Source organism: Aspergillus puulaauensis, chromosome 5 (assembly GCF_016861865.1).
Source record: "Aspergillus puulaauensis MK2 DNA, chromosome 5, nearly complete sequence".
NCBI classification, from domain to species: domain Eukaryota; kingdom Fungi; phylum Ascomycota; class Eurotiomycetes; order Eurotiales; family Aspergillaceae; genus Aspergillus; species Aspergillus puulaauensis.
In genome coordinates this window covers 2784249-2804133 of record NC_054861.1, presented here as the reverse complement: position 1 = coordinate 2804133, position 19885 = coordinate 2784249, and the positions used below count along the sequence as shown (strand labels likewise).

The 19885-nt window shown below is 50.5% G+C and overlaps 7 protein-coding genes across 7 annotated transcripts; 2 read left to right on the top strand and 5 right to left on the bottom strand.

Moving 5' to 3' along the window:
* Window positions 1-139: 139 nt before the first annotated feature.
* On the bottom strand, window positions 140-2791 carry CDC27 (anaphase promoting complex subunit bimA; the record flags this gene model as incomplete). Its single annotated transcript, XM_041706136.1, has 4 exons — window positions 140-211; window positions 269-2124; window positions 2186-2359; window positions 2455-2791. The coding sequence occupies 4 exons, from the start codon at window positions 2789-2791 to the stop codon at window positions 140-142; spliced, it is 2439 nt and encodes an 812-aa protein (XP_041558552.1).
* Window positions 2792-3739: 948 nt separating this feature from the next.
* Window positions 3740-4331, top strand: APUU_51068A (SND2/TMEM208 family protein; the record flags this gene model as incomplete). The annotated part of the gene is made up of 2 exons (XM_041706135.1): window positions 3740-3748; window positions 3807-4331. The coding sequence occupies 2 exons, from the start codon at window positions 3740-3742 to the stop codon at window positions 4329-4331; spliced, it is 534 nt and encodes a 177-aa protein (XP_041558551.1).
* A 501-nt stretch (window positions 4332-4832) lies between these two features.
* On the bottom strand, window positions 4833-7345 carry APUU_51067S (uncharacterized protein; the record flags this gene model as incomplete). Its single annotated transcript, XM_041706134.1, has 3 exons — window positions 4833-6399; window positions 6452-7168; window positions 7230-7345. The coding sequence occupies 3 exons, from the start codon at window positions 7343-7345 to the stop codon at window positions 4833-4835; spliced, it is 2400 nt and encodes a 799-aa protein (XP_041558550.1).
* An 851-nt stretch (window positions 7346-8196) lies between these two features.
* On the bottom strand, window positions 8197-9342 carry APUU_51066S (ankyrin repeat domain-containing protein; the record flags this gene model as incomplete). The annotated part of the gene is made up of 1 exon (XM_041706133.1): window positions 8197-9342. One exon carries the CDS (start codon window positions 9340-9342, stop codon window positions 8197-8199), a length of 1146 nt encoding a protein of 381 aa, XP_041558549.1.
* A 753-nt stretch (window positions 9343-10095) lies between these two features.
* Window positions 10096-11988, bottom strand: APUU_51065S (uncharacterized protein; the record flags this gene model as incomplete). Its single annotated transcript, XM_041706132.1, has 1 exon — window positions 10096-11988. The coding sequence occupies one exon, from the start codon at window positions 11986-11988 to the stop codon at window positions 10096-10098; it is 1893 nt and encodes a 630-aa protein (XP_041558548.1).
* Window positions 11989-12156: 168 nt separating this feature from the next.
* On the bottom strand, window positions 12157-13320 carry APUU_51064S (uncharacterized protein; the record flags this gene model as incomplete). The annotated part of the gene is made up of 1 exon (XM_041706131.1): window positions 12157-13320. The coding sequence occupies one exon, from the start codon at window positions 13318-13320 to the stop codon at window positions 12157-12159; it is 1164 nt and encodes a 387-aa protein (XP_041558547.1).
* A 1305-nt stretch (window positions 13321-14625) lies between these two features.
* On the top strand, window positions 14626-19522 carry APUU_51063A (E3 ubiquitin-protein ligase SSM4; the record flags this gene model as incomplete). Its single annotated transcript, XM_041706130.1, has 2 exons — window positions 14626-17914; window positions 17964-19522. The coding sequence occupies 2 exons, from the start codon at window positions 14626-14628 to the stop codon at window positions 19520-19522; spliced, it is 4848 nt and encodes a 1615-aa protein (XP_041558546.1).
* Window positions 19523-19885: the final 363 nt, after the last annotated feature.

Here is a 19885-nt window from a genome sequence, read left to right as displayed (position 1 = left end):
ACCCCTCGTGCATATTAGGGCCCTATACAGAGTATTCTAGCGTGGAGAAGAGGGTATGTGGGGCGAGGCCCAAAAGGTGAATGGTGTGGTCTCGGGAAAAGACGAAAGCCAAAAGGAGAAGTGCGAAAGTAGAGTGGAATCATGCCATATCTTCTTCATCTTCCTCATCATCGTCAAGGGCTTCCATTGCGTCTTTGATGTATTGTGCTGCCTGTTAAACGAAAGTCAGTGTGTTTGAAACAGCATGAGAAATGATGGGATGGCTTACCTTTGGATCAAGGTTCAGGGCCGTCGTAAAGTGCTTGATCGCATTGCCCTTGTCACGGAGCATTTTGTACAACTTCCCAAGTAGGTAATGGACATTGGCCTCATCCGGCGCCATGTCTTTAAGGACTTTCAGTTCTGTAAGAGCAGATCTGAGGTCCTGCAGTTTCATCAACGCGCGGGCTTTTCGGAATCGAGCAAGGACGGAATGAGGAGCAAGAGAGCAGGCCCTATTGTACTGGATCAATGCTGTCTTGGGATTGCTCATCTTTTCCTGAACCAAGCCGATGCAGCATATCAAGACAGCGTTAGACGGGTTAATCTTGGCTGCGTTTCGGAAATGCTGTTCGGCGAAGTCAAGTTTGCCCATCTTGTCATAGACCGTTCCCAATCCGTACCAGGCATTGTAATGCCGGCTATCGGCACTAATGCCGTTTCGATACGCATCCAGTGCCTTGTCATATTCCTCGTTGGCCACATACTCGTGGCCCTGGAGCGTAAAGCCATAGGCAAAGTGTGGATCCAGTTGGGTTGCACGCTTGAAACACTTCAAAGCTTGGTCGTGGTCTCGCTGGTGTGAGAAGGAGTTACCAACAGCGCACCAGGCCTCCGGTGATAGGCGATCAACTTCCATCAGCTCATGCGCCAAATAAGCGAGTTCGACATCGTTCTTCAGATGCCAAAGGACTGTTGAGTAAATCTCCATGTCTTTTGGCCTTGATGGGGCCATTGCTCTCACCCGAACGAAGTACTTCTCGGCATCTGAGTACATTGCTTGTTCATAGTAAGCTCGTCCAATATTGGCAAGGACCCATGGCGTCTCGCGCTGGCCCTGGGAAAGAGAGCTAAATATTTGAATGGAATCGGTGCATTTATACCGGCTTAAACAGTAGTAGCCGGTAGCTAGCTTTGAGAACAAATCCAAGATCCAAGCCAGGGCCTCGACTGCCTTGGATCGCTCCGATGCAGATGCTCTGGATGTTGCGTGCTGAGTACCATTTGACGTCGACATAGATGTCCCCCGGTATTCTTTGGCATCACTGTCGTGAATCTCACCGATGTGCTTCCGATTATTGCCGCTAACCACGCGGCCTACATGCGAGGCTGTTGCTGTTCGCCCTTTTGTCCCTGTAGCCCTCACTTTCTTGACCTCTCGGCCATCTTTCACCCCCAATGCCGCACTAGAGATTTTATTTGATGTGGGTTTTATTTGGTTGAAGAGCCGCACACTTCGTCGCTGCCCCCCTGATTGATCTGTTGAATTTGATGTGGAAGAATGCGCAACTTGGCCGGAGACTGTTCGCTTGCGATCTCCAATCCTATGACCCATAGTAACGTCTCTTTCCAAGTGAGCACCTGTCTGCTCATCTGTGTCGACTCTAGCCCGTGCTCTTTGTCGTATGCCTGTCGGCCTCATTTTTGGTGGGGGATCCATAGAAGGATCGGCGCCTATTGTTTGTATTGTTCGATTTTTTTTTGCAGGGGCTAATGGCGGCTCAAAGACATCCGCACTAGTCCCATTGGTTACACGAGGTTCGTCAGACTCGCTGCTATGGCCACCAGGCGTTTCCATGCCTTCACGCATAACATGGCCGGTTCCTGATGACGCGACACTAACTGTGCTTCCGTTAAACTTTTCCCACAAGGCGGAGCTACCATGAGTGGTGTTCGATTCGCTGCGAGCCGCGGCGGAGGTGAACGGGTCGATACTCGGATTTACGTTGGCCTGCGTTTGTAAGGGGCCGTCGGGAGGAGCAACTTTGTCGGACGTGGATTCTACATCTTCCAATACAGAAGACGATACCATGCCGTATAACTCGGGACTTAGTTTGTAAATATTTGAAACTCGCATATCAACACCTTCGCAAAGTTGTTAGTTTAGAGAAGAGATCATCACCGAGAGCGGTCGATGAACGCTTACCAGTCTCGCACAAGCTTAGAAACGCATCCCACATGAACGGATTCAGCTTGAGAGCTGCAGCGTAGCAATCTACAGCCTTGTTGTGTTCCTTGTGAGCTTGCCATAATTTCCCTTGTAAACATAGTACCGCGGCGGCGTCTGGCAAGTGTTGTCTGCGCGTTTCACTATGTTTGTCTAAAAACGGTGTAAATCACATCAGTATTGGTCCCGTATGCGAAAAGTGGCAAACACCGTCATGTCCGGTCACAATCAAAGAGTGATCTGCTTACTCCAATGATTCCTTGAGCTCCACAAAGACTTGCTCCGTTCTAGCGCGTTGATGCCATCCATATATTTCCCAAGGTCTAGACATGACTGCGCGTAGACGTAAGAACAGCCGAGATGTGTGCCCCGCAAACCGAAATTCCTGCTAGTTTCCCATGCCGCTTTTACTTGGCCGCTTTGCAGGTAACAGAGCGCTAGTAGGTATGAGGCTTCCGATGTGCGAGGTTCGTAGGCATGTAAGCGGCCGGCGAGGAACAGCGCGTTCTGAACAAGGTTGTTGTCAAGATGGTAGTATACCATTTGCCTCAGCTGGCTCGAAATATGGGATGTTGACGGGGTCATCTTCGAAAAATGTGAAATTGCTGAGGCAGAGGGGGAGGGAATCGAAGTCGAGGCCAAAGTTGTGAAAGGTAAACTTCCAGTAAATAAATGGTCTAGGTATCGAGAAGACAAAACAAACAGCTGTTAGTCGAAGAGGAGCATGAGGTAGAATTAAAACTAAACCGCGTGTCCTTCGCACGAAGTCAGATATGGCCCAAGACAAAGGCGAAGGAAACAACGATTGGTGTTTCTTTCAAAGAGTCTCAGATGGCCGGAAAAGCATTAGAGGTATCGCAAGATTTCAAAGAGGGGAAGAAGGTATAAATGAAGAAAAAACGACAAATATAGTAACAGCCCTAGATGAATTTGCGCGTCCTTCACCTTACTCCCCACAGAGGCTGGAACAGTAGAGAGGGCGAGTGGTTGTGTCTTCGGAAAGAGTGAAGGAGAATCGGGCGACTCGTGACGCCGTGCAGGCTAAACAAAGTCTGAGAGAAAACCAAGTTGCATGTCGTGCGGTGAGGGAGGTTGCCGGGAGGAGCTCGAAGGTGAACCGGTGGAATTGCAGTGGAGGCACTTCTTGCGCTCTATGAGAGGTCTGATGGGGTGTTTTGCTCGTGAGGACTGAGATGGACTCTGCATTTGGCGATTTGGCTCGTGGCCGGTGGAGGCGGACTTGCTGGCGGCGCGGGCGCTTGTCCGGTTGTGGAGGGCAACCGATGGCACGAACTGCTGCATGCACCACCTCCTCCATTGAACCTCACACTGACACCGACAAGTCTACAAGTCTATGTGAAGAGGATATCATTGAGGGACAGAGAATGCAATTGCCCGTCTAATAATTAATTTTACCCTTCTATATCCAACCCACCCGCACAACTCCTGCACCCAGCTGGGACAACCAGCCTGCACCACCCGATCTGACCACCTACATTCCTCCCTTCGATCGGTTCGATTCGAACACCCAAAATGGCCCAAGTTTGTCTTCTCACACTCTAATTTTCCCACTACAATCAATCAGTAACACCGTATCTAGAAAGCGTCCAAAACCCTGGCAGCCCGGAACACCTCCGTCCTGCTCCGCACACACCTAATAACCCTCGCCCTCCACGCCCTGCACCTAACCCTCCATTTCACCTTCAACCGCCCGCGCGCCCTAAAGCCGTACTACCTGCTGGCGCTTCCAACGCTAGTCATCGAATTTTACCTAGACCGGATCGGCCGCCCAACCTACTCCGCCGATGGCGCCCTGCGCTCCCCCGGTGAGGATCTCGGAGCTGCCGGGCTGACGGAGTTCATGTGGGACATCTTGTACTGGACGTGGGGATGTATCGGGGCGACTTGTGTCTTTGGGGGTCGGGCTTGGTGGTTGTGGATTGTTGTTCCGCTGTATTCGGTCTATTTGGCGTATTCGACTTTTACTGGGATGAAGAGTGGGCTTTCTGGGTTTGGTGGTGGTGGTGGTGCTGGGGGAGATGGGGAGGGAGCGGGGACGGGGGCGGAGAGCAAGAGGCAGAGAAAAATGGAGAAGAGGGGTGGGCAGAGGATGCAGTATCGGTAAGGGGTTGGATTGAGTGATAGAAGAGGGGTGTATAAGTACTAGTACTGTGTATGATGATGGCATTGTGTCCATTGAGTTGATTAAGTTAAGCGGGAGCCTATCTAAAAACAACATGATTGGAGTTATCGATTGTATATACCTGTCCAAATTAAGGAGAACAGTTTCTCCATTTCCACCGCAAGTGAAGAAAAGAGGAAGCATCCACCCATACAGAACGAGAGAAAGGAAATGCGTCTTGATCGGAACATGGGCGAGGGTTGTAAACAGATCAGGGGAAATAAAGCCTCCGAGGCCATGAAAGAAACTATTAAAACAGTCATGAAGATCGCCAAGCAGAGACTCATAATAGCGATATAAATCTGTCGTGAAATCATGGGGGTACTATGTGGGGAATAATCAGGATCCATCATTGGAAAGCAAGAGCGAAAGAAATAGGCGAGAGGGATATCAACGTATGAAATGCATTCAGCCATAGGAGTTAGACCTCATTAGCGTTGTTGTTTAGAGATCATTCCGGGCGGATTGATCCTCATTGGTATCGGCGGCTTGTGGCTGCTCTGGGGTTTCCGCATCGGCATCAACCTTGCCATTGGGCCACGAAGCAGAATCCTGGTTTGGCTTTGCGTTTGGATTCATGGCATTAAGTCTCTCCAGGACCTTTTCGGCGAAGTCTGAATTCGCATCGCCAAGTATATGAGAGAGAAGATCCTCAATGGACTGAGACTCTTGGCTTGCTGCTGGGGCTGTATTGTAAACCTCAGCATCTACTGCTTCTGAGAGCTTTGTGGCCTCGGACTCAACAATTTCGTCCTGGTCCAGGTTGTCCGTATCGTAGCCAGAGTCTGCTGCTTCTTCGGGGATGACTGAAGCGGCCGCACCGAAAGAGCCCTTGTTCAATTCCACGTCGGCTTCTTCATTAGACTCTGGGGCTCCGGCATTGTCCTGGTTGTCATCGTTTGTGGATTCTTGCTTATAGACGACGTCGGGCTCAGCCTTGTCATCCACAAACGATTCGTCGTCCGAACCAGCGTCCTGACTCTCGGTAGACTTCTCGGTGTTGTCTAGCTCCGGGGATTCGCGGTCCACATCCGCATTGGCATCACCAGCAGTATCGTTCGCATCTGCAGTTGGTTCTTCAGCTTCTGAAAGGACCTCCTGATCCTCATCCTGCGCGGCTGGGATTTCCTCCTCAGCGCTAGCAGGTTTTGGAAGGGGTGGTGGAGGCTCGGATCTGGTATCGAAATCCTCGCTAACCTCTCGGGCAGCGATCTTCCACCGCCCAACTTCCTTCAGTCTGGCGAGCTCCTTCGCTGCGGCCTCGGCGACGTCCATACCGCGGGAAAGGGCCTCATCCGCAGTATCCTTGGCAGATTCGATTCGTGCGTGCTGTAGGCCAATTTCACGGAATTTGCCCTTCCAGTCTTCGAATTCTTCCTTTAAGGCGTGGTAGTCCTCCCAGTCCTTGTAAGTGACGCCATCCATCCAGGCCCATCTCATTCCAATCTCCTGCAGACCGAGGTCTCGGACATTATCTAGAACTGCCAGCGTAGAATTCACGGCGGCTGAAACCTGGCGGATAAGGCCCTCTTCGAATGAAACGTGCCATTCTCTAATGACATGGGCTCGGTCTCTAATGGATACGGCGGAATTCCTGATTTCTTTGAGCAGCTCCTCAATAGCCGCTGCTTCTTCTTCGGGAGCGTCTGCGAATGGCAGAGACTCGGTCAGAGCGCTGATGTGACGCTTTATGGCAGTCGTTTGATCTTCAACGGCATTCTCCAAGGCGGCCACAAGCTTATCGCCGTCGGACTGGGCACCGCCTGCCAGGTAAGTATGGACAATCTCGACCACACGGCCTTCCAGGCTGGCGACCCCCTTTTCAGAGGCTGAGGCAAACTTCTCCTTCCAGGTGGTAAGATCAGAGGTGATCCTTTTGCGGAGCTGTGCTGCCAACTCTGCGGGCGATAAAGAAGGAGTGGGTATTTCAGGGACAGAAGATTGAGTCGGCGCAACAGTTGTGCTAGCTTTCACTGAGGTGGGTGAAGACGTGCTAGAGTATCCCGCGGAACTGTTCCAGTTAGAGATATGAGAAACTTATGAGAAAAGAAAAGATCACCTACCTCTCGACCTCATCCGCCACGGTTCGCAACCGGCTTCCCTCACGATAACTGGCAAGTCGCTGGCCGATCTTTACAAGCTGAGGCTCCACATTCTCCGAGTAGAGGCTGGAAACCTTAGGCCAGAAAGAGTAGTTGATGAAACTCAACGTGGAAGACCAGGCGCTCTGCGCGTGAGGCATAACTTGCGTAGTCAGGATCTCCTGACCAGAGGTGTACGTTTTGCCGATGAAAGGCTGGTACTTTGCGGCAAAAGGTAGGATATACCCATTCAGGGTTGTCCAGTACGCGCCATGGACCTTGTGATAATACGGTGATACAGTGATCGTGGCGTATTCCACATGCGGCGCCACCTGTAACTTATACCAATCCGATGCCTTGCCCTTTGCAGTTTGGATATGGGGCACAACCTTTGCGTCCCATTGCTGCTGCCCATAAAATTGAGCCCGGTCGAGCGTCGGAGCACCATATGCCTCGTACCCCCGCCTCGCGATGTTCGAGGCCGGGGTGTAAACCTTCTCGTTCAGCACATGGACGTATGGGCGCGCAGCGTCAACGTAAGGAGCGGCATGGGTGTGGTAGTAAGGAGCGACATGAGGCTCGACGTAGGACTTTGCGACCAAGTACGGTTTGCAGATTCGCGGTGACGATTCCGTCAACTCGGACGTCTGAGACGGGCATCGGAAGAAGGGTGTCAACAAAAAGTACCAGATGCACAGGCTGTCCGGACACCACTGGGTTAGCAAACATCGACGCAGTTGATATACAGAACTAAACTCACCGAACCAACAGCCCAACAGTCCAACGGATCCGACCCGTTTTCCTTGGACTCGACCGCTCAGGGGTCAGAACAACTCTGTCATTCGAGTCCGCGACCTTGCTATTTGAGGACGCCATGTTGATCCCTTCAAACACTCCGAGCCAGCAACGAGACTGGCAGGGTTCGGGGGGTATCGCGTCGCGGGTGGAAAGCGGCTGTCGAGGAGAGCAAACAACAGGGACGCGACTACTCGGTCATTGAAGACTTGCGACTCCGGGGTGCTGGGGAGAACAGACTGGGGAGCTCGGCTGAATGAAAATCTGACGGTTGACGGCGGGATCACAAGCGCGGTGCCTGAGGATTCAGGAATCAGCGACTGAGCACGCGACGGTCGCTCTTGGCAGGCCGAGTCCAGACTTCTCCAGCTATTTATGCCAGAGATGGAGACGGATATCGAGAGTTTGAAAGCTAGATGTATGTGCACTCATGGAAACTCCTTGCAGTAGGCGGCGGTATCACAGAGGACACAGACAGATGCTCTCGTCGGTGAGGTCATCGCGGTAGGTCATGGCGGAGTGGCGCAACACACCGCGAATATCACTGCATCCTCCGCACAGAACCTGGACAACTTGTCCAGTGAGCGCTCTCTCTGCGCCTGTTCTCTATCTTGGCATGGCGAATCTCAGGCTATTCTCAGCAGCGGCCTGGAGGAACCGGCATCGTGACGAAACCCTGCATGAACCATTGCTCCCTGCTTGATTCCTATATGCGCAAGCTCTTTATCTTACCAAATCTGTGCAGTATAATGCATGCATGGATGATTCGAGTTTAACCGGCGCAGCAGAGCACTGGCCACATGTGGCTCTACCAGATTTCGCTGGATCTCATGTACGTGTACCACGGAGTAGAGGGTAAGTGATATGGAGGCGTCATCGCCGTAATCTCATTCTTATTTCGCCTATTATATAGTATTCTAACCTCCTTCGAATTAGTTTGCGTCGTCGGCATCAGAGTTGCAATTCCATAAATGCTCCTGGTGACGGCCACGCCATCTCCAACAGCGGGTTCGTCGACAGCCCGCTGCCTCGAGAGCCTTGATTGCTTCTTTCCTCTTTCTTTCCTCCGCATAGCACATGGGACTTCGCCCGCTCCGAGAGACATGATTTGCATCCGCCCCCCGGCTCGCAAGATACTGCACTATCTGGGCAAGGTTTGGACTTGCTGCGAGGGATAGCGCAGTGCGGCCACGCTTGTTTTCCATGTGGATGTCTGCTCCGCGCTGCACGAGCTGTCTCACAAGCCCATCGTGGTTTTTCAAGACGGCGCGCATCAACGGTGTACAGCCGTTTTTGTCGGCAGCATTAATCTGGGCCCCGGCGTCTAGTAAAAGATGAACAATGGCCAGATACCCCCGATCCGTGGCGTATGATAAAGCGGCCCTGCCCTTGTAATCAGTTGACTGGACATCAGCACCGCGAGAAAGCAAGAGCTTGACTATCTCGACGTGGCCGTAGTCGGCGGCCAGTGACAACATGGATCTGTGGAACCGATCGTGCTGATTTGCGTCGACACCGCGAGCCAAGAGGATACGAACCAGTTGTATAAATCCATGCATTACTGCATGGTGCAGTGGGGCTGGGTTTGGTATATATGGAGCTAGTGGGTCCGAATAATGGATTACAGCGGTGCTGATATTGACACCGAGGTCGAGAAGTAGATCCAGAACTTCGGGATCGGGGTCTCTCATGGCGCAACCAAGAGGCGTGTTATAAAACCGCGGCCCCAAACTGTACCGAGAGAGCCCTCTTGGCAGCTCGACAGGGACACCGGCTTTAATTAAGAGCTGTACAGCCTTAACCTTGCGGCATCTGCAGGCGTTCGCCAGGGCGTCGAATACCATACCCGGATCTTTCTCCATTGCATGCAGAATACTAGGGAGGACAAAATTCATCGCTTGCTCATTATTGTCTTCACAGGCCCATTTGAACACCTCTCCCAGGTCAACGATCGATAGGGAGAGAGCGAGAGCGGTTTGTGATGTTTGGGCAAAGGGTACCACCTCTTTTGGCGAAAACTCCTGGAAAATCAGGTAGATAAGCTCCATGGGGAGCCCAAGTATGTGGGGAATAGCCATATTGAAGTTTGAGTAGAGAGAAGATGCACGATAAGAACAATTTCGAGCTTGTGTGTGGCTTATACATCAGGCTGACCTTTGTCTGGCGGTGCCTTGTGCAGTCTGAACAAAGCTTGACTTAGGGCTTTCTATAAAGAGATTTGGAAGGCTCATGTGAATATGAATGTGAAGTCATAACTGGCCACATCTTTGATGAATAAGAACATCAATTCGAAGTATAGACTAGTCGTCGACACCCAATATCCAACGCCCTCAAACTCCTCAAACAGATCCACGGCTCATGCGAGCCCATGATATTGCCATCCGTCCAAAACAGTCCTCCTTAAGTCCCATAACAGCCCCGGTCGTTTCAGCTACACTGCCAAGATCCCATACAACGCCAGTGGTCTGTATCGTTCAGACGGTAAACCATGCAAAAGTAGGAAAAGACGAAACTAGGAGGTATGCTATCGGAAGTGAGTCGAACAGGTCGGAAAAGAACTCGAGTAAAGGGTCTGTTCAGTGTCTCCGAGGGTAGGGAACCGAGTCGGCGATAGCTTTCAATAGCCACGGAGCATGCCTCGGAGATGACTTTTATGATAGTTAACCTTGATTATTGATCCTGTAAGGCTGGATATAGAGAAAGTCATAGCATCACAAAGGAGTGAGAATGTCCCGCAACCAACACTATTGCAGACGATAAACCAACCACAGGGGACGGCCGTCTCGTCCACGAATGGAATCAGCTCGCAGTGACTTGAGACAGTTCACCGGTTATTTGACTTCTTCTTCTTCCCAAGCTCTGAGTGAGTGAGACGACAATTGCGTAAGAGGGTGAGAAGAGCCCAGAATTCTGCTCCGAAGAGTGACGCATCCCTTCATTAATGTCAGGGCATCGTGAGTCTTGTTTTGTAAATGCCAGGTATAGGCCAGACTAGCCATGCTGCTTAGAGTGGAGGGATGTTCTGGCCCTAGCACTCGTTTGCGGGCCTGTAGGATCTGTGCCCCCAGCTCTTCTGCTGACGTGTATTGCTTTTGGTATTGATATGTGCTCGCCAGGTTGGCCATGACCGTCAAGGTATCAGGATGCTCTGTGCCTAGAACTTGCTTGGAGGTCTGTAGGACTTCTGACTCTAGCTTATCTGCCTCCTTGTATCGTCTGTGACATTTATATGTGCATGCCAGGTTGACCATTTTACCTAAAGTATCGGGGTGGTCTGGTCCTAGTGCTTGCTTGCAGGCCCTCAGAATCTGGACTTCCAACTCTTCTGCTTCCTTGTATTGCCCCTGGCATCTGTATGTGCAAGCCACATTGGTCATGATAGCCAGAGTATCAGGGTGGTCCGGTCCAAGTACTTGCTTGCGGGTCCATAGGACATGTTCTTCCAGCTCTTTTGCTTCTTTATACTGTGCCTGGTATCTGTATGTGCATGCTAGGTTGACCATAGTAACCAGAGTATTAGAGTGGTTTGGACCTAGCACTTCATTGCAGATTTCCATAGTCTGTTTTTCCAGGTCCTCGGCCTTTTTATATTGCCCCTGACATCTGTATGTGCATGCTAGGTTAGCTATGCTAGTTAGAGTATTAGGATGCTCTAAACCTAGCGCTTGCTTGCAGATTTCCATGGTCTGTTTTTCCAGCTCTTCTGCGTCCCTCCACTGGCCTTGATTCCAGTATGTAAATGCTAGTTCGGACATGCTATCCGATAGAGAGTGACGCGAGGCGCTTATTCGTCTCCTTTTCAACTCCACAATATCCTCAAATAACACAGCGGCTTCGTTGTATCTTCCCTCTGCCCGTAGACATCTTGCCATATTTCGAAGTAATTTTATGTACCTTTCGCGCTCTTTTTGAAAATCCCCCTCACCAGACAGTGTGAGAGCATGAGGTAGGTAATATCTCCAAATACTTTTGTTTTTGTAATCATCATTTGGGAAAACCTGGAGAAAGTGGATGGCTGTCTTGCGTACATGCAGACTAAACTGCTGCTGCTTTCTCATCCAATTCCGGGTAGATAGGTGGACAAGCCGATGGAGACTTAGAGTATGGCCTTTAATTTGTTCACTAACAAAGGAGAAGGCCTTAAGAAGCCCAACTGCGTCAGCCCTCTTCTTCCTGGAGGCAGCCTCGGGAAGTAAAGCTTGCGGAATCTCACGTGGGTTTATACACGCCATAAAGCATAGATATTCTGCTGCGAGTGGATTCAATTGCTGAATCTGTTGAAAGGAGATTAACCAGGTGGTAGCAACTGGGCTCTGAACATCTTTATACCGCCCTTCGTCTCTATTTCCAAGGTCTTCGCTGAGTAACTCGATGACTTCCGGCTCTTGCTCCTGCAAAAGCGCGCTGTAATCGGAAATCTCAAGGCTATTGGAGTTGATATATGCTGCTGCCTGGGTAATTGCTAACGGGAGGAATGCTAGCTGTTCCAGCAGAGTAATTGCTACCTCCTTGTCATCAAGCAGACCTTGTCCGATTAGTGTCTTTTCAAAGATCTTCACCCCAGTCTCGGTATCAGGTTCAAAAATATTGACTACTGAAGACGATGCTAGCTTCACAGCCAGCCTTCGGCTGCGAGTGGTGAATAGGATACAGCCGTTCTCGCATCGAGGCAAGAAGTCTGTTAGCTCTGCCGAGACAGCGCTGCCTCCACACCACATGTTCATGTCATCCGCATTATCGAGGATGAGAAGCCAGTTTTGGCTACTTTTGCTTAGATAGACCTTGACATGCTCCTTTACCTCGGCTGTCTTGACTTGTAGCCCGATTGCTTGAGCAATATCCGTATAGGCTTGTTCAACACTCGCGTAGCTTGTACACGGGATCCAATATATTTAACATGCGGGTTTCCTCTCGCGTAGGCGATAAGCGAATTCAATTGCAATCTGGGTTTTTCCCACCCCGCCTAGCCCACCAATAGCGACCTTGGGTTGTCCATTTTTGAAAAATTCCTCAATTGTGGCAATTTCCTCCTCTCGACCGACAAACCTGGGATTTCTATAGAAAGGGACCATCCAGTGACGCTGTTTAGATACCGATTCTGTCAAGTCGGCAGTCTGTTGGCCTTGCTCTTGTAGAGGAATCTGAATAAGCACAGTCTTTGCGTAGGCGGCCGCCGCAAATGCAGCGTATCCTTGCCACTCTTTATGTTTATGAGAGTCGCAATAATCACAGATGCCTCGTATGATAAGTGATGGAACTATATCCATGAGCCCAGCAGCTTCCATTTCAAAGCAGAGTATGCCCCGTCCTTGTGCAATTAAGTCCCGTGTTTTAGCATCCCTCATAACCTGGTTTCCAGAAGCGATCAAACCATAGTGGACACGAGGCTCCTTAGTTAACCTCCCCGGGCGAGCCATTAGCTGGCTCTGGTCACATTCTGTACAGCTGGACCAATCACCTACATGATTGTACGTTGGATGAAACAGCTTGTCATTGGATGGGCGTCGAAATAGTCTCCGTGCTTCCTCTTTTTGAAGGTTACTAGGCCTGCTCATAATTTCGCCGAAGGGGGATTCCCCGAGGATATAGTCACTCTCTGTCTGAGCAACTGCCTTTAGTAATAAAGGCGGTGGCTTCTGGAGAAATCCTGTAGGGTAAAAGTGCCCATTTTGAAGTGCTTTGCCATAGTCATACTGAATAACACCACTTGACGTATCGGTAGGTTTGCTGACCACAATATCACCAAGGCGTATATCAGGATTCTCGCTCGGGACCCCTCCTCCAATACCGACCATTAACCCAAATCGGATATTTGGGTACGTTGACATCAGGTGTGACACCACAGCAGTTGCAGATATTGTCCCATAGATACCAGCAGGGAGGCAGGCCAGCACTATATTATGGCCACTGACGCTCCCAAGTGTGTAGACATTCTGATCAGCTTCAGGCTGAGGAAGTAAAGGGTGAAGCTCATCCAGTACTGCTTTCGCGGCGGCCAATTCCAAGGGTAAGGCGCACACCCAGGCGACCGTGTAGGAGCCATGCGTGAACGTCATTTGGGTACCAAGACAACATGGATAGCGTTATGGGAGGATTTCAAAGTTCAAGAGTTTGGGTGGCACGAAGAAATCGGGAGGCGAGAAAAGCCCACCGTCGGGAGTTGGCTATCTGTGTCACATTTGAAGACCAATCATGGACGCGCAGATATTCCTGTCTTCAACGGAAACAGTTTAAAAAGAATACGTAGATCAAATTGTCCGAGTAAGGCGTGATAAAGTGTCCTGGAGCCATTTTCATCCAAAATAACAATTGTTTGGCGCTGGGGGTTAGTGAGGAAAGTGTAGTGGCTGCATCTCCTTCCATCAGAACCTAAACACAAGCGCCAGAGGTCATTTCACAGGCATTTTATTCATATTAACAAGAGAATAAGTAGTGCTTATTACACGCACCGATGTGTCGAGGCCTTGGGAATAAGGGTAGGCTCAATAATCGGGCTATTTCTCCGAGACCCCAAGTCCGGGGCCAGTAGAAGTCAGATATATATGGAGTGAGGCAGAAAGACATGGTGTACACCGCAAGGACGGATAGTATTTTCTTCAAGAAAAGAAAACCACAATTTAGCACTTGTACTTCTGGAAATTGAGACTAGGTTCGGGACATGCCTTGTAATGCTTCCTAGTGAGCCACTTCGGAACGGCGATAGCCGGGTGGAATAGCCAGTCGCCGATGAAACAAGCGCTCCATATAGAACATTATCTCAATCTCTCAGAAGAGCAGCAGCTCTAGGTATATCTGAAGTTTTGGAAGTTTTAGTTCCCAGGACTAGTGTTTGATAGCCCGGGGGACATCGCATTCTGGCTGATATAGTATCAATGCGCCGCCTCTGGAAGGTTAAACTCCACAAGACATACCCCAGCAACCGGAGTATTCAAAAGTGAAGATCACCAAGTGAAAGGCCTCATAATGTCAAATTTGTTTATTTCTGCTATAGAGTAGTGAGTTCTTGGCAGGCAGCCAAGTGAAGCAGGTGTTCACGTGACAATTGGCCGCCTGAAACGGGTGGAGGCCCTGCTGAATCATCATTCTCTCCCACTCGCGGTCTCAGATTGTCTGGCATATTTATGACGGTTGCTCTCGCCACAGGCTGTTGTGAATATTAGCAGCGCAATCTCGAGCGTCAACCTCCCAGACCTCCCTGTTCACCGGGCCTGCGCTCTGCTGCGATTCCCTACCCCCTCGCACCAAACCGTCGATTCTTGCGTCATTGCCCGGTCCAAATATTTCCTCTCCGAAACATGGTAACCGAAAGTAGCTTTGCCTACTGTTACTGAGGGCGACGACGCTCATATCCTGCCACGAAGATGGATTTCCCGGGGCGCTTCCCCCACGAGTTTGCGGGCTCCTCGAGCTTTCACGATATAATGAACGACCCTGCCTTTGATACAAATAGAAAAGGGAAGGAGAGGGAATACGAAGAACCGGATACCTGTCGAATCTGTCGCGGAGAAGCTACGGACCAGGACCAACTATACTATCCCTGCAAATGTAGCGGTAGTATAAGGTTCGTGCACCAACCTTGCCTCGTGCAATGGTTAGCTCATTCCCAGAAGAAGCACTGTGAGCTGTGCAAGACTCCGTTCCACTTTACAAAAGTATACGACCCGGATATGCCCGATAGCTTGCCGACGCTCTTGTTTATGAAACAACTGTCCATACATTCGCTCCGGACTGTTATTACATGGTTGCGCTGGGTCCTCGTGGCGTTTGTCTGGCTTGGATGGCTGCCATGGTCGATGAGGGCCATCTGGAGGGCGTTGTTCTGGCTCGCTGATGGTCGGTGGTCAGATGGTGTTCCTCAGAAAAGCTATCAAGGAAATAATGTGTCTGCGCCGATTGATGGTGCAACATTAACGACAAGCTCTCTGGCTGTTGAAACCAGTTCGATTGTGGCACAATCCCCACTGGATCCTGCCGCGTCAATGTTCGGTTTCTCTTCAGGTGAACCTATACTACTCAAACTTATGAAAAAGGCCTTTTCTACGCTGTTCTTTCCCGCGATGTCATCGAGTTTTGGATCTACCCATTCAAACGTAACAACACTTCCGTACAAACGCCGACCGTCCTGGCTTTCGGACGTCAAGTTCCTAAACTCGTTGACTCCGTCACCGACAATTAATAATATCCTTCTTGACACACTAGAAGGCCAGCTCATTACCTTGCTTGTCGTTATCTCGTTTATTCTTATATTCCTTATCCGCGAATGGGTTGTTCAACAACAACCTCTGGACAATATTGCTGAGGGAGAGCGTGAGGCTGCGGATCAATTAATAGCAAATAACCGCCCTCCCCCTCATGCTGAAGCTCCCGAGCCAGAGCCCGAGCCGGAACCCGAACATGAACTTGAGCATGAGCGTCAGTACGAGCCTGCTCCCCGCGAAGAGTTACCGGAACCAGATATCCCACAATACGAGGAAAGTGAGATTCACGCCAACGATGTTGCTGAGGATAACTCGAGAAGTACCGAGTTACCGAGACCAGGTGTCGGACTTGAACTGCCTCCCCGTGGGCCTTTGCGGTTTGAGGCACCCCCGAATATACGGAATTTGCTCGCGGAAGGGCCTGTCACACCTCCGATTCGTCGGAATCTTGAGAGCAATGATGGGTTTAATTTCGAAGTTCCAGTCGCTCGGCAAACACCACAAATGAACCAGCAACGACCTACTGTCAATATGGAGCTGTACATGGAGCTCTGGCGCCGTACTCAGGGTGATTCTCAGCAAATGTTAAGACTTGTTCGTGAAGACCCTCGTTATGCAGAACTTGCCTGGCATGTTAATGCTATTAATAGACATACGCAATTGTCTAATAACTTTCCACGATCTCGCCTTTCTGATTTTACCGTAAACACAGACGGGGACGCGGAGGCCGATGACGCTTTCACGCCGCCTCCAGAAGCCTCTTCGCAAAGCTGGCGTGTGCCCAATAATACCGAAGCCGACAGTTCCAACGCGTTCTTCGGTGGATCCGCCGGTAGAAACATGTCTTTTAACCCAGAAATTCGAACCCAGCAGATACCGGCTTCCAGATCTGGCAACCTGGAAGCTGAAGCCCGGGAACGAGAGCCAGAACCGAGCCATGAAACAGTGGAAAATAGCGTGGACAGTGGAATAGCTGGCTCGGACACCGCAGTTGCGGATGCTGATTCGGCTGAAGATACACAGCCTCCGCCGGAAACCTCTCCGAACGCTGCCGAACATCCTCAGGGCATGACCAAGAGAGTGCTCGATTGGTTCTGGGCCGACGTCATCCCAGAAGATTCGAACCAGGCACCCCAGCCAGATGTGGACGAGGAGGTGGCGGACGAACCTGCTCTTGAAGGACCATTGGAGCACGAAGCCGACGATGGCAACTTCGATGCCGATGGTATCGCCGCAGATAACGCTGCCTTCCCCGATATGGGCGTTGACCCGAATGATTTTGATGCGATTGAAGAAGCTGATGATCTCGAGGGAATTTTGGAACTTATCGGCATGCAGGGTCCGATTTTTGGTTTATTACAGAACGGTGTTTTCTGCGCCCTACTGATCTCCTTTACCGTAGCCGCGGGAATCTGGCTTCCTTACCTTGCCGGAAAGATCGCACTTGTCCTTTTAGCGAATCCTGTGCAATTCGTCGTTGGTGTTCCTATGACGGCGGTGTCAGTCTTTGCGGACGTGGTCCTCGACACCCTTATTGGTAGTTTGGGCTATGTCATGTACTGGACAAGTTTAATCAGCAAGCTGCTTCTTAGTCCTTTTGCAACTCTTGTCCCATTGACAGAGTGGACTAAGCCCATAACCAGTGCGTCGCTATCGCTCATTGATGCCAGCAGTCAGAGACTGGGCAGTGTGATGAATACTTTCTTTGTCTTCCACGAGGCCGATGTCCCCATGTTCTCTGTCCTTTCACATCAAGCCTTGAAGATTCATGAAGCGCGAATTGCCTCGCTGATCCACATAGTCTTCTTGCTGGGGAAGTTCATTCTTCATGACATTCCCCTGCAGATTGGGTCGCTTTCATTGTCCAAGGTCATCTCGTTCAGCTACGATACGGCAAGTGTCGGTGATGGACTCACTTCGGCTCGGGACGAGGTTTATGATGCCGGCTACGACATATATACTCGATTTTTCTCGGCTCCAGCGGCTTGGGCTAGCCCGCATGTGACTGGGCTTACCACGAATGGAACAATCGACTACAATTTGGTAGTCTGGGACACAAAGGATCGCACGATCGCTATCTTTATGGGTTACCTTCTCGCTTCAATCGTGGGTTTGGTTTATCTTAGAGTGGCCCGATTTGTCTCTGGAACCGACCGAGGGCAAAGGGTTGAGGGCATGGTTGCAGAAGGGCTTCACCAAGCCGGCGGGGTCATGAAGGTCATTCTAATCATCGGCATTGAGATGATAGTCTTTCCACTATATTGTGGGGCTTTGCTCGATATAGCATTACTACCTCTTTTCGAAAATGCTACATTTTCATCTCGAAGTCTCTTTACATCGACATACCCGCTCACCTCCCTCTTCGTCCATTGGTTTATTGGAACTTGTTATATGTTCCACTTTGCTCTCTTTGTCTCCATGTGCAGGAAGACTATGAGAAGCGGTGTCCTCTGTAAGCTCTCACACCAGACAGTATTCACGATATTTGCTGACTTCCCTAGATTTTATTCGTGACCCTGATGACCCTACTTTCCACCCTGTGCGTGACGTACTCGAGCGGAACATCACTACGCAACTCCGCAAGATCGCCTTTAGTGCGCTTGTATATGGCGCTCTTGTCATTGTTTGCCTTGGTGGAGTTGTTTGGGGCATTTACTACGGCTTCGACGGCGTCCTCCCGGCGCATTGGTCATCCAAAGAACCAGTGCTCGAGTTCCCAGCAGATCTCTTGTTCTATAACTTTGGCATTCCTTTGGCCATCCAAGCTTTCAAACCCTCGGATGGGCTACACAACTTGTACAGTTGGTGGTTCCGGAAATGTGCTCGCTTCTTACGCTTGTCAGATTTCTTCTTCGGCGAGAGACATACTGACGAAGAAGGGAGGCGTCCACAGGTTTGGTGGAGCTTGCTGTTAGGCAGCAAGCCAAATGATGAACCAACTGCCACTGGAGAGGATCAACAATCCGACGCTGATGAAAAACATGTGGAAAACCTTCCCAAAGTGGATGGAAAATTTGTTAGGGTCCCGGCTTCTGACCAGGTCCGCATCCCTAAGGGGAGCCCGGTGTTTTTGGAAGTGACTGAGACGAACGAACGAGTTGACGGAAAGCCTGAAAATGACCAAGGACTTCACGGCCGAGGAAATGACCAATTTACCAAGGTTTATGTCCCGCCGTTCTTCAGAACCAGAATTGCAGCTTTCATTTTCTTGATCTGGATGTTTGCGGCTGCGACGGGAGTAGGCGTCACCATTGTTCCTTTGGTTATTGGCCGCAAGATTATGTCTTTCTACGTCCCGGGTCGGCCAGTGAATGACGTTTACGCCCTGTCTGTAGGCATGGGCGCTGCTTGTGGTGTTGCCTGCCTTCTCGCATTTTGTCGGTCTTGTTTCCGTGCGCTGACAGGCCGCCTCGGACCGTACCTACGCTCTCCCTTGGAAGCATCTCGTGAAGCAGCGGGCGTTCTAGTCCGTGGTCTTCAAATTCTCTACATTGGTGCCGCATTCGTGATATTCCTGCCGGCAGTTTTTGCTCTTACAATAGAGCTCTACGTTCTTGTCCCGATCCACACATACCTTGGCCGCGAACAAGATCACGTTATCCATTTCGTCCAAGATTGGGCCCTGGGCGTGCTTTACGTTCAGATGGCAGTAAAACTAGCCCTGTGGCATACCAGGTCCCGACCAGCTGCAGTCTTGAACGGTCTCTTCCGTGATGGCTGGCTCAAGCCGAACGTCAAGCTCGCGACTAGAGCTTTGCTCCTCCCAATTACCCTTCTTGCCATAGTTGCAGTCACATTACCCCTATCCTTCGGCTTCGCATCGAACTCGTTAATATTCTCTGCCAGCCCCGAGCTACAACCAATGGTCTACCGCTACGCGTATCCGGTCACGATGGCGATGGGACTCATGGTCTGGTTCTTCTACCTGGTTTGTCGCCAGGTCGAAGTATGGCAAGTGAGCATCCGAGACGAGTTCTTCCTGATCGGAGAACGCCTTCACAACTTTCGAGAGAAGCGGGCCCGAGAAGTTGGCGTTCCCCGACGAGTGATAACTGGATAAATCGGCGACTGAAGCCTATCTAGCTGGTCAAAAGGAAAAATTTGTCTTCTTTTATGGCGTTGCTTTACTTCTTTGTACATTTAAATGGTTCCTAGACGACATTAGGATGGATTAATACATAGACGCATCTTCAGGATCGAATGCCTCTGCGTTTTATAAACTTTGCCGACTGCACTGGTGACTCGGCCACCGCCGCTTACAGGGCGGCTTGACACTCGTTCTTTCTATTTTGAGATATCTGTGAATGGCGGCCCATTGCACCTGCCTTGTATCCAAGGGTCGGGTTTAAGGGAATAATAGAATGTTACAACCGAACGCGCGCCAGCTCCCCGAGCCTAGTCATCGGATTGCTTTCCTAGGTTT